This window comes from Eurytemora carolleeae, unplaced genomic scaffold, assembly GCF_000591075.1.
Source record: "Eurytemora carolleeae unplaced genomic scaffold, Eaff_2.0 scaffold717, whole genome shotgun sequence".
Taxonomy (NCBI): Eukaryota; Metazoa; Arthropoda; class Copepoda; order Calanoida; family Temoridae; genus Eurytemora; species Eurytemora carolleeae.
In genome coordinates, this window is record NW_019396864.1 from 67,267 (window position 1) to 84,194 (window position 16,928).

Here is a 16,928-nt window from a genome sequence, read left to right on the forward strand (position 1 = left end):
ATTTAGTATGTCGATTCTGGGGTACTAGAAACAACGATTCTCTTTCTTAGGTAAAAAAAATTAAGTTTCAGGACTCTGATCGGCGCGCTGCTGGCCATAGGGTAATTACTAATTATGGTTCAACCTATCATAGTTTTTCATATATATATACAATTACATGTAACAAAAGTTAAAAACATTAATTGTTAACAGTTCTTATTTTATTTGCGTTTTTTGTTTGGTTTACGTCATTTCATTTTCGAGATGTTGTCGCGGGCTAGTTTTCATTAATTTTGTTTGGTAAAAAAAAAATCTGGGTTTCCATGCTATTAATCTAAATATCTGCAATTTACAAGTTGTACCAGCCTCATATATTTAATCTTTTCTTTACATACTTCTAGATTTGACCAATTTGAAGTTGATTTCTGGTATGTCCTGGAATTTGGTAGGATAACCCACATAATAGGTCAGAATGCTATGCTTGTGATTTACTCGACGTAGATGAATTCCTCTGGTCTAATACCTAAACCCTGATATACAACCTGAACAAACATTAGAAAAATGATTCATTTCTAATATCATTCTTCTTCTTACCAATGTTTTTAAAAATTAGTTTTGTCCACAGAAATGGATTGCTCTGATCTAAATACCTATAAAATTACACACAACATGAAAAACTATAATAGGTTGAAACCATGAAACCATATATATATATACATATAATTTTGAAAAATAATTAAAATCGCTTACACAAAAATGATATGAGGGGGCCATGAGCCTCTCAGATTTGCTACAGCAGTACAAATTTTATGATAAAAACTTCAGAAGTTTTTTAAGCGAAAAGGGAGATACAACGAAAGCAAATTCTAAAATGAATTCGATCCAAGAAATTTCCCTTTTTCTTAATTTTTTTGCTGAAAAAAATTAGATATTTCTGAAAAACAATAATTTTGTATTAATTAAGATTTATCTTTAAACATAAACAATTTTACTAAAAAAGGTATCAAAGTGATTTTAAAAAATCAAATCGAATTCACTTTTAATTTGGTTTTCTCAATAAGCACGGTTTGGAACGCTCTTCCCCTTTATTAACAACACCTTCTCCTCTCCTTAAAGTTTAATATCCTTGCAGTCCATCATCATTAACTAGGAGTGTGTGACGTCCCTAACTTTTATCATTCATTTGAACAAAGTATAAATTAGAAAAGTTGAATTAAAGTTGTTTAATATGAAGGGAGTAGAGAGTAGAGACAACTATTAAAGATCCGAAAACACAGATGTCAATTATGTCATTTATTTTCTAGTTTTAAACTATAAGTCACAATAAATGATAATTATTTTTTTTCTTCAAAAAAGTCTTTTTAAAAGTGGCTTTATATATTGTACTGATACATTTTATGGAATGTGCTACCAAAATTCAAAAAGAAACCAGTGAGACCCGTAAAACTATGTAATGTAGACGTAGAATTTAAACAAGCTTATGTGTGTATGAAGTTGTTAAAAATCAAATGGTTTAGTTTAAAAGATCAACTATAAATGAAATGTGTCAGTGTGTACTACTGCACATTGTGGTGCTTCATGTTCGTTTGTTCAAAATCACAATTTGAATTTAACAGTCGTCTTCCTATTCCGTGATTTTATGTCCCACTTTACATAAACATCTTAACATTTTACCCCATTTCAGGAGACCCTCTTTGGACTTTTTCTGGAAACTTTATTATGAAAGTCGAAAAAGGGGATAAACTCTCTTTACAAAGATCTGTTTTCAGGACTTTTCCAGACACAGGACAGAGATTATTAATCTATTCACTTTAGGTATACCGTACTTCCCTGTATCTGAACTAGGGTTTAAAGAGAAGATTTAAATGAATGAAAGTCTGATGTTTCTATGGTTGGAAATTTGCAACCAAGAATTCCATTTCCGGACCGGAAATACAACATGTTGAGACCATAGAGAATAGAATATATATTAGAGAGGAATTTACTAGAAAAAAGTGTAAAACTGCCATTTTGTTGTACTGTTTCCATACTGCAGGTGTACTTCACATATTTATGCTATATAACTTTTTGGGCCCTGGAATATCATTTTACAGAAAATCTAAAATTATTGTTAAAAGAAAACCAAATTTTGAGATAGGCTGGTTTCATAATTGACCAATGATCATTTCACATAGACTCTATGCCTTCCACTTTACAACCGATGATTTTCCGTTATAACTATAAATCAAATGATGTTTTTATTTACCTAATTCATTATAAAGTTTATTTAACAGTTTAAAAAATTCAAAATTGAAATGAATAGTCTAGGTAACATACTGTATTTATGTACTCTACTGCATATAATTTGTGAACATTTACATGATTTGTACACTTTGAACTCCCTTTCAGGCTAAAAGGGACTGAAAAAATTCATACCGAGAGATTCTTTAAATTCCCCTCTAATATGTATTCTATTCTCTATGGTTGAGACACGTGTTCGAGTTAAGAAAAGAAATCCAACAATTCTCACAGAAAACTTGATTCAAGATAAATACTATAGTTAGAGTTCTAGAAGATTTATCCAAACGGTGCCGTTTAAAGAGAGTGACTGGCTAGGTATGGGGGATAAACTGAGAGTGCAGTATTTTAGAGAATATTATTAGGATTTGTGTGATAAAACATTCTTCCATATAATTGCTAAGTAAAAGCGCAAATTCGCGCTATAAAAATTACGGGGATGGTCCGTTCCGGAGGCTTGCTCTCAATGATCGATTTCTTCATTATTTAAAACCAGGACGAAAAACGTTCCTGATTTGTTGCATGGTATCAAATAATTCCTAAATATGTACTCCTTAATACAGGACTCTCAGTTCAACTTCTATCTAATTGTCAGTCACTTCTTTTCCTTCCTTCCTTCCTTTCAGAACAACACTAAGGAGGATATCATAGCTTTTACATTTAAAGAAGTGGTGAATTCTATTTCTGCAAGAAAAAATCCGCAAGTCCCTTTTACAGAGAAACCAAACATGCAAATTTTCCATTCTCACTTATCAGCTAAAAAAATGCTTTAAATGATTGAATGAATTGAATACATAAAAATACAGAATATTTTCCTATCTCAGACCAACTTACCTCGTAAACTACCTTGAAAACCAGTGCTTAGGATCCGGATCCGCAAGATTTTGGCTTCCTGGATCCGGATCCGCAAAAATATGCGAATCCACGGATCCAGATCTAAGGGGTAAAATATCAACCAAAAACTACAAAAAAAAACTTTTTTACTCCTAAAAACCCAAATCCGAAGTTAAAATGTCCTCATTTCTGAATGATTCATCAAGTTTTAGGCTAAATAAGCGAAAAAAATAAAAGAAATAAATTATAAAATTATTTTTTGTTAAAAGAATTCAGGAAATCTTAAAGAAATTACCCGGATCCATTTTTTTCAATGGGGATCCAGGATCCGGATCCGCATCAAATTTAAATGGATCCTAAGCACTGTTGAAAACAGGGCTGCCAACGATCTAGGGTACGACTTTAATTTGAAGAGCCAAAACATTTATAACCTTTTTTCTGGCGCCCATTTAAATTTTAACAGTCAATACTTAAAAAGTAAAATATTAAATCATATTTATTGCCATAAAGAAATATATTCATTCAAGTAGATACATAAATTTTAAATAAATAAGTAATACGTTTATTTACAAGATTTTGATTGGTTCTGAGCAAAGAATATTATTGTATATTTCTAATTGTATAATTGTTCAAATGTACAGCTGTATGTTGTACATGGTGTAAAGTTGTACAGAATAGAAAGGATCGAGGAGAACGAATTATTCATGTATAGATTCCCCGCCGAAGCTCCATTGTAGCGTGAAATAATGTCCCGCATAAAAAATCCTGAATATTTTTTTTTTGCATTATATAAGAATTAAATAAGAAAATGTGCAAGAATAACAGAACAGACCTAACACAATTTTCATTAAATACAGTTGTCATTTACTTTTATCACTTAACAGTTCAATTATTTTATTCTTTTAACATCTTATTATCAGCGTTGGCCTTTCACAGTGTCCAATAAAAGAACGGTAAAAATATTCTTTGTAGATTAAGAGTGTCCAACGAAACATGACAGTTAATAGACAACTTGAATGTCTACTTTGCTCTTTGAGATAATTTGAGGCATACATTGATGTCAGGACAAGAGGAATTTTTTGTTTATTAATTCAATAATTTTGTAGATCATTTCAAAGCTCAAAGATGACCTTTATTAAGTCGTGTCTCACTGGCCTGTTTAGTGGGACACCTAGTGTGCCCATACATGTATTCTCATTGTTGGGTTGAGCGACGAAAACTATAATATTTTATGTTGGGTATGATTATAGAGCAGTTAAAAAGGTTATTAACTGATAATAAATTTGGATCAAAAAGGTATAGGACTACTGGACTAGGTGGATCACATACAACGGGGACACAATTTCACGCTACACCAGAATGTAGAAGGTCCGCGGTACGCATCAGCTGTTCAATTTCAATGCCGCGTGTAATTATAAACTCTAGTGCCTCGTGGATTTCTTCCAGGAGTCCCAAGAGGCATATTCCCTGTACCTGAAAACAACATTATTAGAAAATTATTACTTTAAATGCGTGAGATAAGAAAGGGATTCCCGGCGATATTTCAAGTCTTTCAAGTGACATTCCATTTGTAGACGTGTATCCTTGATTTATAAAGGTACTCTTCAAAATTGTTAAAAATATTCTCGCTTTTTCCTAAAAAAATGAATTTTTATTCATGGTTTCTCTTAAAAGTGACTTGCGGAATAAACTTAATTTACAGAAATTAACATCTTTGAAGATCGAAATACGACGATACCAACCTAATTATCATTAAAATGAAGATTTGATAAAAGGTAGCATTGTGAATCGGATATGCCACTTTAAAAATTACGTCTATGCGATCCCTTTAGTATTGTTTCTTTCTAAACTTGTTATTTTTATTGTAACTTGTTTTATTTTTATTTTGTCCTATGTTTCCCTTTGGGAGCATTAAAAGAAAAGAAATGGAAGAAAAATACAATTTGTTTGCTAGGTAATTTAATTATTTAAGGTTTTCCACAAAGGATTATATTTCAGAGATAAACTTAGCAGATTGTATTAAATCTTTTTTCTGAAAACCAAGATATTTGCCTATATCCCATAGATTAATAACAACACATATAGAACACTAGGTGTAGTCTTTTTAAGGTAGACACCCAAAGGAGTTACGCACATTCTGCGTTGAATTACAAAACAGAGAGAGAGAGAGAGCTGTTCTACGCTTATGCGCGTAACACCTTTGGGTTTCTTCCTCAGGGTTATTGTGAACGAAAATCCCCTAAATCTTGAAAAGACGACATCTAGCCCTTTTTTGCTTCAAAGTCAAACTTCCTTCATTGGATGGTCGAAATAAAGGTTTTGGTTGTCATTAAACAAAGAAGACGATATTGTCGTTTTTATCTGGCAAAGTATTAGAATCTGACATTTCCATCTTATTCTCTGATGCATAAATCCGCATTTATAGAGAAACCATAATGTGAAAGTATCCATTTAAGTTAAGAAAAACAAGATTATTTTATTCAATTCTGTGTCATGACATTTTGTAAAAGGAGGGTTACTTGAATGAAATTACTTCTATAGTCCCCCCCATAAACACAAATGTTGATACTACCCTTTTCAAGCAGGACAGGTTTGAAGTTTATAATCGTATTTAAAGATATTTATTTGACTTTAGATGCAATCCCTCTTTGTTAAATATAAATCTATGTTTAACATCTTGATTCAGGTATCAAGTATCAAACATATCCCGAGTCCCGATGTGGCTATTTGGGTCTGCTCCCCCCCCCCCCCTTATGAATACCTCTCCAAATTTTCAAGGCCAGCTCATTAAGAGAAAAATTAGACCTGTAAGTTTAATACATAGTGCTAGCAGCGCAACTAGCACTTTTATGAGGGGGGGGGGGCGAAATAAGATTTTGATGGGCTGAGGGGGGTTTTCAGAATTTGAATAGAAAACAGCATTTTTAATTCATGCCCTGTGCTTAATAATATACCAAATAAAATATCAACAGCTTTAAAATGTACGACATGAGCAAATTAATTAAACATGTACGCGAAGCGCCAAAGAAAATCTGTTATTTTAGTGTCTTTTCCTTTATTTCTTAGTGTCTGTTAGTCCCTAGCTTAGTCATATTCACTTTGTATATAAAGTCCCCTATTACAGTCTACAGCAGTTTTTTGTAATTCATCCACAAGTCATATTTGTCCACTATTTATATTGTCCCTTAATCGTAGTCCTAAGTAGTAAATAGTTCCTGGCAGTACTTGACTATAAATAGTCCATAATTCATAATATTAAAAGTGCTTCTGATCGAAGTCCCTCTGTCCTTGTTTGCCTGTAAGGGGCTTTCTGTTTTCCTCTTATAGTCTGCAAAAGTTCTAACAGTCCGATATAATCCTTATTATATTTCTTGTTTTTCTTACTATAAAGCAGGTTTTGTGTTACCTTAAATGATATATGTGTATTGTAATATACTCATGAGAAGTAACATAAAAACAGGTTATTTGAGAAGATAAATTAAGAATGACTGCCACTCTATAAGGCGAAGACGAGAAAATAGTTAGAAGCTCTATTTGAAAAGAAAAATTCTGGTATTTTTTTCTTAATTGACCAAATTTGATAAAAGAAAGTCCACAATCATGATCATGCTGAAATGAGGGGGGGGGTGAAATATGCTGAGGGGGGGGGGGGCTCGTAGATGCATCAAAAATAACTTATTGCAAACATTATTACCGACTTTTTGTGTCAATTGCGAAGTTGTCGGGAAAATAATTCTGGACTTTATATGTTCGCTATCGGTTTTTCGGAGACTAAATGTTTGCAGGGAATTAAATATGAAGCTATAACCCCCCCCCCCATATACGCCCTTGCGTACCTTCTTGTTTTGGGTTCGAAATGTGAAAACTATTAAAACAATTAATGAGCAAATTATCCTGTGCAAGTTGCTTTCACTTATTTCTCATTTTTAACAGAATCTTACAAAAATGTTCAAAAAATAATTTATATTTAATTTTGAAATAGATTGTGACTGTGAGTGAGTCTCAGATTGCAAGAAAGCAAAACAAGCAGAATATCGGTGGCACTTAATACCTTGTATTCATTTGCAAAATAACTGGTTTTGGCGTAGGTTGCACAATTAAGGGTCGTTCATGAATTAGAAGCATGTTAGGGTCGTTCATGAATTAGAAGCATGTTGTGGTCGTTCATGAACTAGAAGCATGTTATTTTATGATTTTTTACGCCCCCGCCAGGAATTTTACACAGTTATGGAAAATTTATGGAAAATCCAGTTAATATATACAGATTTAAGAAGAATCCAGTAAATCTACACAATCTTATGAAGAATAAACCACTAACTTATGAGGCCGGAACGACTTTGAAGTTTTGTCAGACCTGAATTATTAGTTTGACCTTTAAATTTAAAATATTTTTTTGTAGTCCTATAAAGCTTCAACATGGTTAATTTCAAGCAGCAGTTTTAAATAATGAAGGAAGAACATCCTGATTAAATTTTTAATTTGACGTTAAGCAGTTCTGTAATCTATTTTCTTCCAAAAGTTTTTATCTGGCATTCTTTTAGACATCACACATATTTTAGAAAATATACGACTGAATGCAGCAAAATGATTGAACACATTGTGTAAGCCAATATCTTCTGTTCGAAACAATATTTCGCATAGTTTAATAAAAGCTAACTTTTCGATCCAGCATTCAATTTTTAATGTTTGTCAAAATTAGTGGAGTCTTGAATGTCAACATGTTTTACATATTTCATCCCCCCCCCCCCTGTAAACCATAGTTTTCCTTTTACCTGGGAAGTTTCCCCCCCGCACCATGGTTTTACCTGGAGTATCCATGTGCTGCTGCGTCTTTGTACTGAACTAGAACATGTTCAGGAATACGCGGCAATATATCCGCTATCTGCGCAATACCTAGAAATATACAATTTATGAATTTTGAACATTATGTTTTTATCTTTATTTTTGATTTGTTTTGTTATAATATTGTACCATTTTACCTTTGTATACGAAATAAATCTATAATAATAGCTTTATTAATACCATTGCAGAGAGAGAGCATTTAACATCTTTGGTACTGTTTTTTTTATTTTCAGATTAAAAAATCAGATTTTTAAGCATTTTATGACCAAATTTTTTTCTTCCGATAAATTCTTTATTCTATGGGAATTGTATTATATGTGCTCCTCTAAAAAGGTTTAAACCTTTAAAAATATTTTTAATTTGTTTGATTCTTTTACATTTGAAATATGGTTCAATACCCAAATTATAAAAAGAAAAAAAAGTAAAACTGTTTCACTTTTGCATATTATAAATGCAAAATCAGTTCTTTCCAAAAAAAAGTATCTAATACTCAAATATATATCAGAATTTTACCAACAATTCCCTTAAAAAGTTTAAAATTTATGGTTTTTTGATTGAATACTGTTACTATAAGTAAAGTTACTAAAACTCAGTTATATATATATATATATATATATATATTTATATATATTTATAAATATATATATCCTATCGGGCAAATATAACAAAAAGTTATGTGAGTTGCAGTGAAGTAAAATTATAGGCCAAGTCTTTGCGACATTTCAAAGTTAATCCAATCTTGAAAATTGATGCAAGTTCTTATAGCAGTCTGGATCTATGTGTAGTACAGTAAGAACCAGAAAACCGTGGAATATGAAAATGACATTAAAGCAATACCTGTATTTGATATTGCTACAAAGCAAATACTAGTAACTTATTAAATAATTATTTAATAAATAAGTTTACACTGCACAACTGCTGTGTTTCTTGTTTATTAGACTATTTAAAGGAACTGTAAGCGTAATTTCAAGTGACCCTCCTTCCTATACGCTAAAGTTTTTGTTTCTACTAAATCTTAATTTTCATTTGCATGTTTTCTACGAAAGTGACTTGCGCATTTCTTGCTTGTAAGAAGCAATGGAGAAACTCGCAGAAAAAAAACACTTAGAGTCAGTAAAACGACGTTATCTTCGACATTTTTGATGAGATTAAGGTATCAAGGGTAACATTATAAATTGGACATTGCTATATATATATATATATAAAATTACGCTTTTAGTCCCTTTTAAGTCAACATTTGTGTGGTTCTCAGTGTACCTATTCTTCTGGCGGGTGATGTTGGTAATTGAGAGGAGAATATCTCATGAATGCTGAATACAACGTAATCAAGATCCTTCTTTACAGACTCCCAAACAGCCTGGAGAAAACAATTCGAATTATTTTACAGAGTCAAACACATTTTCAGAGATAATTGGAAAATGAGAATGTCATCTTTTTCTCAAAAAGCACAATCAAATATAATAAATGGTGGATATTGTATAGTTAATACCTATGTCTAATAGGGGTGGGGGGGGGGATTCACAGAACAAAAACTTTTCAGTGCAAAATGCATGGTTATGATAATACAGTTATGGACATTTATTTTTAAAACTTTGTATGCCGAATACAAACAAATACATTTCCATTAGTGTTTTTTTTTACGATTTCAACATAATTTCTGGCATTAAAAGTAACGTCACGGCCCTGGCCGATGTTTATCAATGTATTTTAGAATCATGTGCGCATTTATCTATGTAATTTTCTACAGTGATGATCTAAATAAGCCAGAATAACATGAATTGATTGATAACTTCAAAGTCATCTTTGACTTTGACCCTTACAGATAATTTACGGCATTCAACATAGGTAACCTGTTTTAGCAATATATTTTTATAACACAAATATCACATAATAGCACTAGTCCTGCCATTTCCAAAATTTGGTCTGCTACTTTTGCGCTTTCATAATTTTCGGAGATTTGAATAATTTCGTTCAGAAGGAGACATTTTAATAATTTTATTTAATAAATTGAAATTTAAACCAAATTTTTAATATCTCTGGTATTTTTGAGAGCAAAAAACTGGCAGACCACATTTTGAAAATCTCAGGATTATTGTTCCCTGAGAAACTAAATTGCTTAAAGGGACTGTAAAGGAAAAATGAAAGGGGGTATAGGCTGAAAGCTAATCACTTTAGCTCTCGATCGCGGCCCATGAAAGTTATATTTGATGTTCCTCTCTCGAGAAATTGATATACAACTGTGTCAAATTTATACGAAAATTAATATATATACAATTTTGTTTAAAAGTAGTGGGTTTAAATAGATCAAATTCAGCAAATAAGCAACCAATCTGAAAACGATGATATCCCGGAGAAAGCTAATTGTAACTTAAGTTTACTCCAATTCTAATTTTATATTTGTTATTTCTATTTTTTATAGATTTTATTCATAATATTATTTATACGTCAGTATTACTTGACCAGAAATTCCACCAATGGTCGTGCAGTGAAGTGGTCACGTGATACAGGCGGAGACACGTGACCAGTATACTGCTCTGCTATTGGTGATAGTTCTGGTCACATGATTTAAGTTTAAGATATTCTAAATTTTACGTACAGGGTGTCCCAAAACACATGGGAATTCAGTGACGAATTCGATATCGTCTTTTTAAATAATTCTTTGATTTAGTGTAGTGATACCAACTGAGAAAGCTTTAATCTGTAAGAGTTTCGTCTGCTATGTTTACATTTTGTTTGTTTATGTTTTGACTGCATACGGCTGTACTTTGTAAAACAAGAAAATTGCACTATACAAACAGAGAAAACTTGTCCGTCTTCACTGTTCATCTTGCAGAGACATTATAGACACATCTTTACAGGCTTTTACCCTTTTCATAAAATAAACTCTAGCAGACATAATAATATAATGGTTTTTGAAATTAGGTATTACAATGCTAATTCATAGCAAAGACGATTTACAATTCGTCACTTAATTCCCATGTTTTTTGGGACACCCTGTATATGAATTTTCGTAGAATTTTAACACAGTTTTACATCAATTACTCGAGATAGGAACATCAAATCAAACTTTCATGGGTCGCGATCAAGAGCTAAAGTGATTAGCTTTCAGCCTATACCCCCTTTCATTTTTCCTTTACAGTCCCTCTAAGTCAAGTTACCTAGATGTTGAATGCCGCAAGCTTTTTTAAGATCAAAGACGACTTTAAAGTTATCAATCAATTCATATTATTCCGGCTTATTTAGAACAACACTGTAGCTTTTAATGTTTCAACATTGCATTTGAGTTCGGATGTCTAACATTTTGTTAATGTTATGGTTTCATAAAAAAATGTTTTAAAAGATAAAGATGGTTAAAAGCCATCTTTCTTTTCAACTTCTTCCATTTTTATTTTATTTATTTAATTTCCTGTATGTAAATACAACTTTATAATGATAATTAATATAAACTGTTGAGAGAAAAAAGAGGAAATATAATTTTTTTAAATTGAATTTTGACCAAAAAAGGCAAACAGCAAGGAAGTTCTTAGAAGATCCAATCTAATACAACCTTCCTTACAAATAACGTGTATATTTTATGTATGTATAATGCATATATTTTAATTCTAATATATTGTATGTTACCTTTACTGCATCTATAATATTTTTAGTTGCTGCAATTGAAACTCCCCTCCTCCCTACTTCTTCACCTATCACCTAGGCATAATTTATTCTTTAAAAAGTATTTGAAAAAAATTTACATTTTACGTTCACACTTTGAATTTTTTTTTGATTTAATGTCTAAAATAAAATGTTTAATTGACACAAAAAAGAGTCTGTTTTTAAAAAGATGAGTTTAAAGCAAAAATGAAAATATTTCCCTCTTGTCCCTAATACTGCATGAAATTATCTGAAACATGAACTGCTTGATTTTACCTTAAACATGTACTGCTTGATTTTACATGGATCATGTACTGTTTGAAATTATCTGAAACATGAACTGCTTGATTTTACCTGGATCATGTACTGCTTGATATTACCTGGATCATGTACTGCTTTATTACCTGGATCATGTACTGCTTGATATTACCTGGATCATGTACTGCTTTATTTTACCCGGATCATGTACTGCTTGATATTACCTGGATCATGTACTGCTTTATTTTACCCGGATCATGTACTGCTTGATTTTACCTTGAACATGTACTGCTTGATTTTACCTTGAACATGTACTGCTTGGTTTTACCTGGAACAAGTACTGCTTGATTTTACTTGGAACATGTACAGCTTGGTTTTACATGGATCATGTACTGTTTGATTTTACCTGGAACATGTACTGCTTGATTTTACCTTTAGCATGTACAGCTTGGTTTTATGGTTTTACTTGGATCATGTACTGCTTGATTATACCTGGAACATGTACTGCTTGTTTTTTAAATGTACGGAGTCCATTTTCTTCAACAATGATAGTCGAGCAGACTCACTTCGCCTCTCCTTAATCAATCAATATGATTTTTTCTGTATTCGTCTCAGTTTTCAAGAGAAAATCTACAAAAATATTTTAAGAAGTGCAGTGTGCACTGAAAGCTGCCAAATGCTTTTAAACGCCCTTTTTAAATTCAGTATCTTTATAAAGTATTAATATCTGTTTGTAAGTAAGTAAGTCATTTTTTATTTATAAATTATGACAACAAAATATACCCAATTAAGTGTTTCGAGGATGAAATCTTTTAAAAACTTTCGAAAATAGGGGCTGTGGGAATATTTCCCCCCATATTCCAAAACAAAGGAGGAAAAGAAAAAGGAAAGTTTTCATTTTCATAGCTCAGAAAGTTGGTAGAAATACAGGTTTCATGAATGTTCTATAGCTTGGCATAAAATTTTTTGATTTAGTGGGTTGACTTTTATAGCCAAGGTAAAAACTGGTTATTCAAGCCATTCACAAATAAAATGATTAAGTTAAACCTGTAATTGAATGAGAATATCCCTTCCTTCTGCTCCCAGCTCAGATACTGGCAATGGAGTCTCCAACTATAAACAGGGGTTTTAATCGTTTTTAAAAAATAGTCTATACAGTATTTTTGTTCTAAAGCAAAAACGAAGCAAAGCAATAATAAAATATTTAAGTTTAAGCAATTAATATTTTTCTACTTTAACACACAAAAATATTATTGCAGAAAATAAAAAAAAATCTATTAGACCTTGGCATTATGTTTTTATTTTTAAAGACCATAATTTATTGTTTGTTCATAAAGGACCCTAAGCAGTATTCTTAATTTTGTATTCACTCTTCTCAAGACTATTACTTTCCAAATATCTTTGTTACACTCTTTAAACTGACAGCTTTGGTTATGATATTTTTCTAGGTATTGATTACTGTTAAAAATTATAATATGTCTTTTATTCCCTTTTATTTCTATTACCTGAACACAGTTTGGATGAACAAAGCAGACGGATAGGAATAGTTCTAACAGTGGATCTTGTTCTGATATAAAGTTCCGGATCACATCAACAATATCCTCAGATCCCAGGTTCTCCTCTTCATTCTCAGCAGAGTTGTTGACAGCAGGGATTTGGGAATTGCTCAATTCATTAAGCGCTGCAATAGCATCATTGATCTCCAGGTAGGAAGCTATCCTTGCCTCTTCATCATAATCATCAAATACGTTCTGAGTCTTGGTTGGAAAAGTGAAAACATCCACGGGAACATAATCAATAATTTCCTCTGTTGATTGATGGTTTTCAAGTTCAGCATGAACGACTTCTTGCTCCCAAGCAGTTTGGATTTCATCAAGGTAATCAGAACTATACTTGCTCAGCTCATTTTCTGATTGAGATTGTTCCGATTCATAGGATTGCTCAACGCTTGGGGTCCAATAGTCTTGAGCCAATGCTGGTGCTGGAGTTCTGCTTTCTGGATAATCATATTCATTAAAGGAACCAGCTTCTTCTGTTGAACTAGGATCCGTGATAATCCCTGAGGGATCAAATCTGCGCTTCTCATTACTGCAGTTGATATCTGCTACTTCACTAAAATATATTTTTTTATCAATTTTAAAATTGATTTTTACGAGGTTTCTGAGTTAAAATATTGCCTGTAAAAGGGGCTAAAAATATCTAAGTATAATAGTTATTAATTTTTACCTTACAAAGATATCTTCATTGACTTCCTTGGCATCTGTTTGTGTTGTCTCACTCATTGAGGAGGCAGTTGTTTCTTTTTCCGTTTCGTTTATGTCCAGGTCTTCCTGAAAGATTTGAAGTTCTGGTGCCTCCCTAGCAACAATTGGGTCAATGGTTGTTTTTTCTGTTTCCTCTTGGAAAATTATTGAAGGCTCAGAACCTGGAATAGGGTCAATTGTAGTTTCTTGGATTTCTGCAATAATTTCACTGATTTCTAGAGAGTTGTTCATATCAGAAGCTTTATGATTTTCGGTTGTCATTTCAGAAGCTTCATGATTTTTGGTCATCATATCAGATGCTTTATGATTTTCAGTTGTCATATCAGAAGCTTTATGATTTTCGGTTGTCATATCAGAGGCTTTAAGATTTTCCATTGTCATATCAGAAGCTTTATGATTTTCCGTTGTCATATCAGAAGCTTCATGATTTTCGGTTGTCATATCAGAAGCTTCATGTTTTTCAGTTGTCAATTCACTTCTGCCATGTGGGTTTGTTGTCATTGCGGAAGTTTCAGTTGTCATTTCATCTATTCTTTGAGAGTTTGTTGTTTCAAAAGACTCTTCAAACTTAGCTGTGTTTAAAGAATCAGTATCTTCTTTAATATCAAGCCTAAAAGTTGTTGACTTGTCAGAACTTATGTTTGTTGTTTCTTCAACTATAGGATAATAAGTTCTTGATTCTTCGGAATTATCAACTTTCTCCTCTTCAATGGAATTAGCAGTTGTTTCTGCAACTTCTGAAGAGAAAGCAGTTGTCTCTAAGGCTTCTTGGAAGATATCTGTTGTCTGTTCAGTTTCATGGTTCTCATCTACTGCTTCTATGGATTCTGTAGAGGTGTTGACTAACTCTTTAGCCATTACTTCAGACAAATCCATATGAGAGGTTTTTATATTAATCATATTCGAGATGTCAAAACTGTTTGTCCTGGATGTTATCTCAACATCCTCATAACTTGCTGTTGTAAAGTTGATTTCTGTTAAATCAGAACCCATCCAAGTTGAAGTTTTCATGTTCAAATTTTCACTTCCGATATTTCGTATTGGTCTTTTCACATCTAATGCATCAAATAGATCTGGATTTACAACCAAGCCATCCCCTTGGATAGCAGCCATAAGAGCAGCCTCAGCCCTCTTCAGGTCTATCTCTGTCCCCTCCTCCTGGGCCTGATGAATAGCTTCTATTGCCGCTACAAGATCATCAGCCATTCCTTCTGTAGAAAACTCAGTTGTTGATTCCTCCAGAGATGTAGAATCAGCTGTTTTGCGCGCGCTTCTTTCCTGCGCTAATGCCGCAAGTAAATCCGGATCTGAAATCAGTTTATCATTTTCAATGGCTACCAGCAGCGCTGCTTCTGCTGTTCTGAACTCTTCCTCTGTGGTTGCACTCCGTACTGCTTCAATAGCGTCAAGAAGCTGACTTCTAGACACAGAGAGTGCTGCTGACTGTTGATCAATGGCAGCTGGTAAACCATATTGTATAAGTACCCCGAGTAGGAACCATTGCCTAATATAAACCGTCATCTTGGATCTAAAATAAGTCCAACAAATCTTAGATTTAGTTTTCATAAATAATAAATTTGAATTCAATGATGCTAGATGTACGAGCATAATACCCAAATGAATATCTTATTGCTTTTTTTTAAATTATAAAAACTTTTTATATTTGTTGAAAAGTGTATTATAATAAATGACTTCAGGAATTTTAAGATTGAAAAAGTTTTGGCATCTGAATGTATATCAAACAGATAGTGATATGACATAGCTTAGTTAGTTTTTAAAAACTTTAAAGGTTTTTGGATTTTTAAGAGGTTCCACAAAAATCTAAGAATTTTTACAAATTGGAAAAATTGTTTATCCTTACTTTTCTTATACATAATATTGACTCTGATCTAAAATATATGCAAAAATCAAACGAACCAAAAACCATTGAGTTAAAAAAAAGAATCGTTTTAATTCATTTTCTTTTTTCCATTATATTTTCCATCTAAATTAAAAATATTAAAAAATTAAATAAAAACTTTTACAGGAGACAGTTTTGAAATGTTGGAAGTTCATAGTTCGTATGCGATGTCTTTTAGAAGTCCAATAACCAAGCTATGTCCTTTAACTACATAAAATATGACCTATAACACTGCAGAATATGAAGACGACTTAAGTTAGTTCAATGAACATGAAACACAAGAATTCTGCAGTACAGTGTACAGTGTACATTGTATAATGTATACACTTAACCATTTCACGTAACAAGTTATTTTCAAGCTACTGATAAACTGTTTGCTTTAGAACTTATAAGCTTGCGTAAATGTCGTCTTCCTATTCCACAGTTTAATGGGTTTCACTTTATTATTATTCAACATTCAAGAGTTTTCGGGAAATAAATATTTCTATTTTTTTTGTTGGGCTCACTGTAAGTGAATAATCTGCTGTCTGTTATCTAAACATTTATCTGAAAAATAATATATTTAAAATATAATAATAATATATATTTATAATAATAATATTATAATATATTTAAAATATAATTATTTCATTTACCTAACTCTTTAATCCTGGGACAAGGTTGATCCCTTCAAGGGTATACAGGGTGTCCCAAATATATTGGACTAGACATGGGGAACCCCGTTTAGCCTGGTGATCTGTAAAAAAAATTTAAACCAAACTGAGAACATATCTGCTGTTTTATCGAGTTCCCCAATCACAATCTTAAGCAAATCGGGTTCTTGAGTTATGATCGGACACACAAACAGAAAATACTATTTTAAACATCATAATATAATATAACAAAGTAATTGAGTCTTGGCCTCAAACTCTTATTTTCTAATTTTAGTTTCTTGAAAA

General features: G+C 32.1%; 1 protein-coding gene across 1 annotated transcript; it reads right to left on the reverse strand.

Moving 5' to 3' along the window:
• Positions 1 to 3,607: 3,607 nt before the first annotated feature.
• LOC111709521 (uncharacterized) lies at positions 3,608 to 16,728 on the reverse strand. Its single transcript, XM_023483211.1, has 10 exons — positions 16,626 to 16,728; positions 16,497 to 16,536; positions 14,053 to 15,618; positions 13,332 to 13,938; positions 12,874 to 12,939; positions 12,319 to 12,402; positions 11,554 to 11,625; positions 9,190 to 9,289; positions 7,896 to 7,983; positions 3,608 to 4,563 (listed from the first exon to the last, which is right to left on the reverse strand). The coding sequence occupies exons 3-10, from the start codon at positions 15,609 to 15,611 to the stop codon at positions 4,512 to 4,514; spliced, it is 2,628 nt and encodes an 875-aa protein (XP_023338979.1). The 5' UTR covers positions 15,612 to 15,618; positions 16,497 to 16,536; positions 16,626 to 16,728; the 3' UTR covers positions 3,608 to 4,511.
• Positions 16,729 to 16,928: the final 200 nt, after the last annotated feature.

What these genes read in the sequence shown, in the direction of transcription:
- LOC111709521 (XM_023483211.1), bottom strand. Translation starts at nt 15,611, where the DNA reads ATGACGGTTTATATTAGGCAATGGTTCCTACTCGGGGTACTTATACAA. An exon ending in TTCATCCAAACTGTGTTCAG is followed by an intron (nt 12,940 to 13,331) that starts GTAATAGAAATA and finishes CCCTGTTTATAG; the next exon opens with TTGGAGACTCCATTGCCAGT. An exon ending in ATATTCTCATTCAATTACAG is followed by an intron (nt 12,403 to 12,873) that starts GTTTAACTTAAT and finishes TGATTGATTAAG; the next exon opens with GAGAGGCGAAGTGAGTCTGC.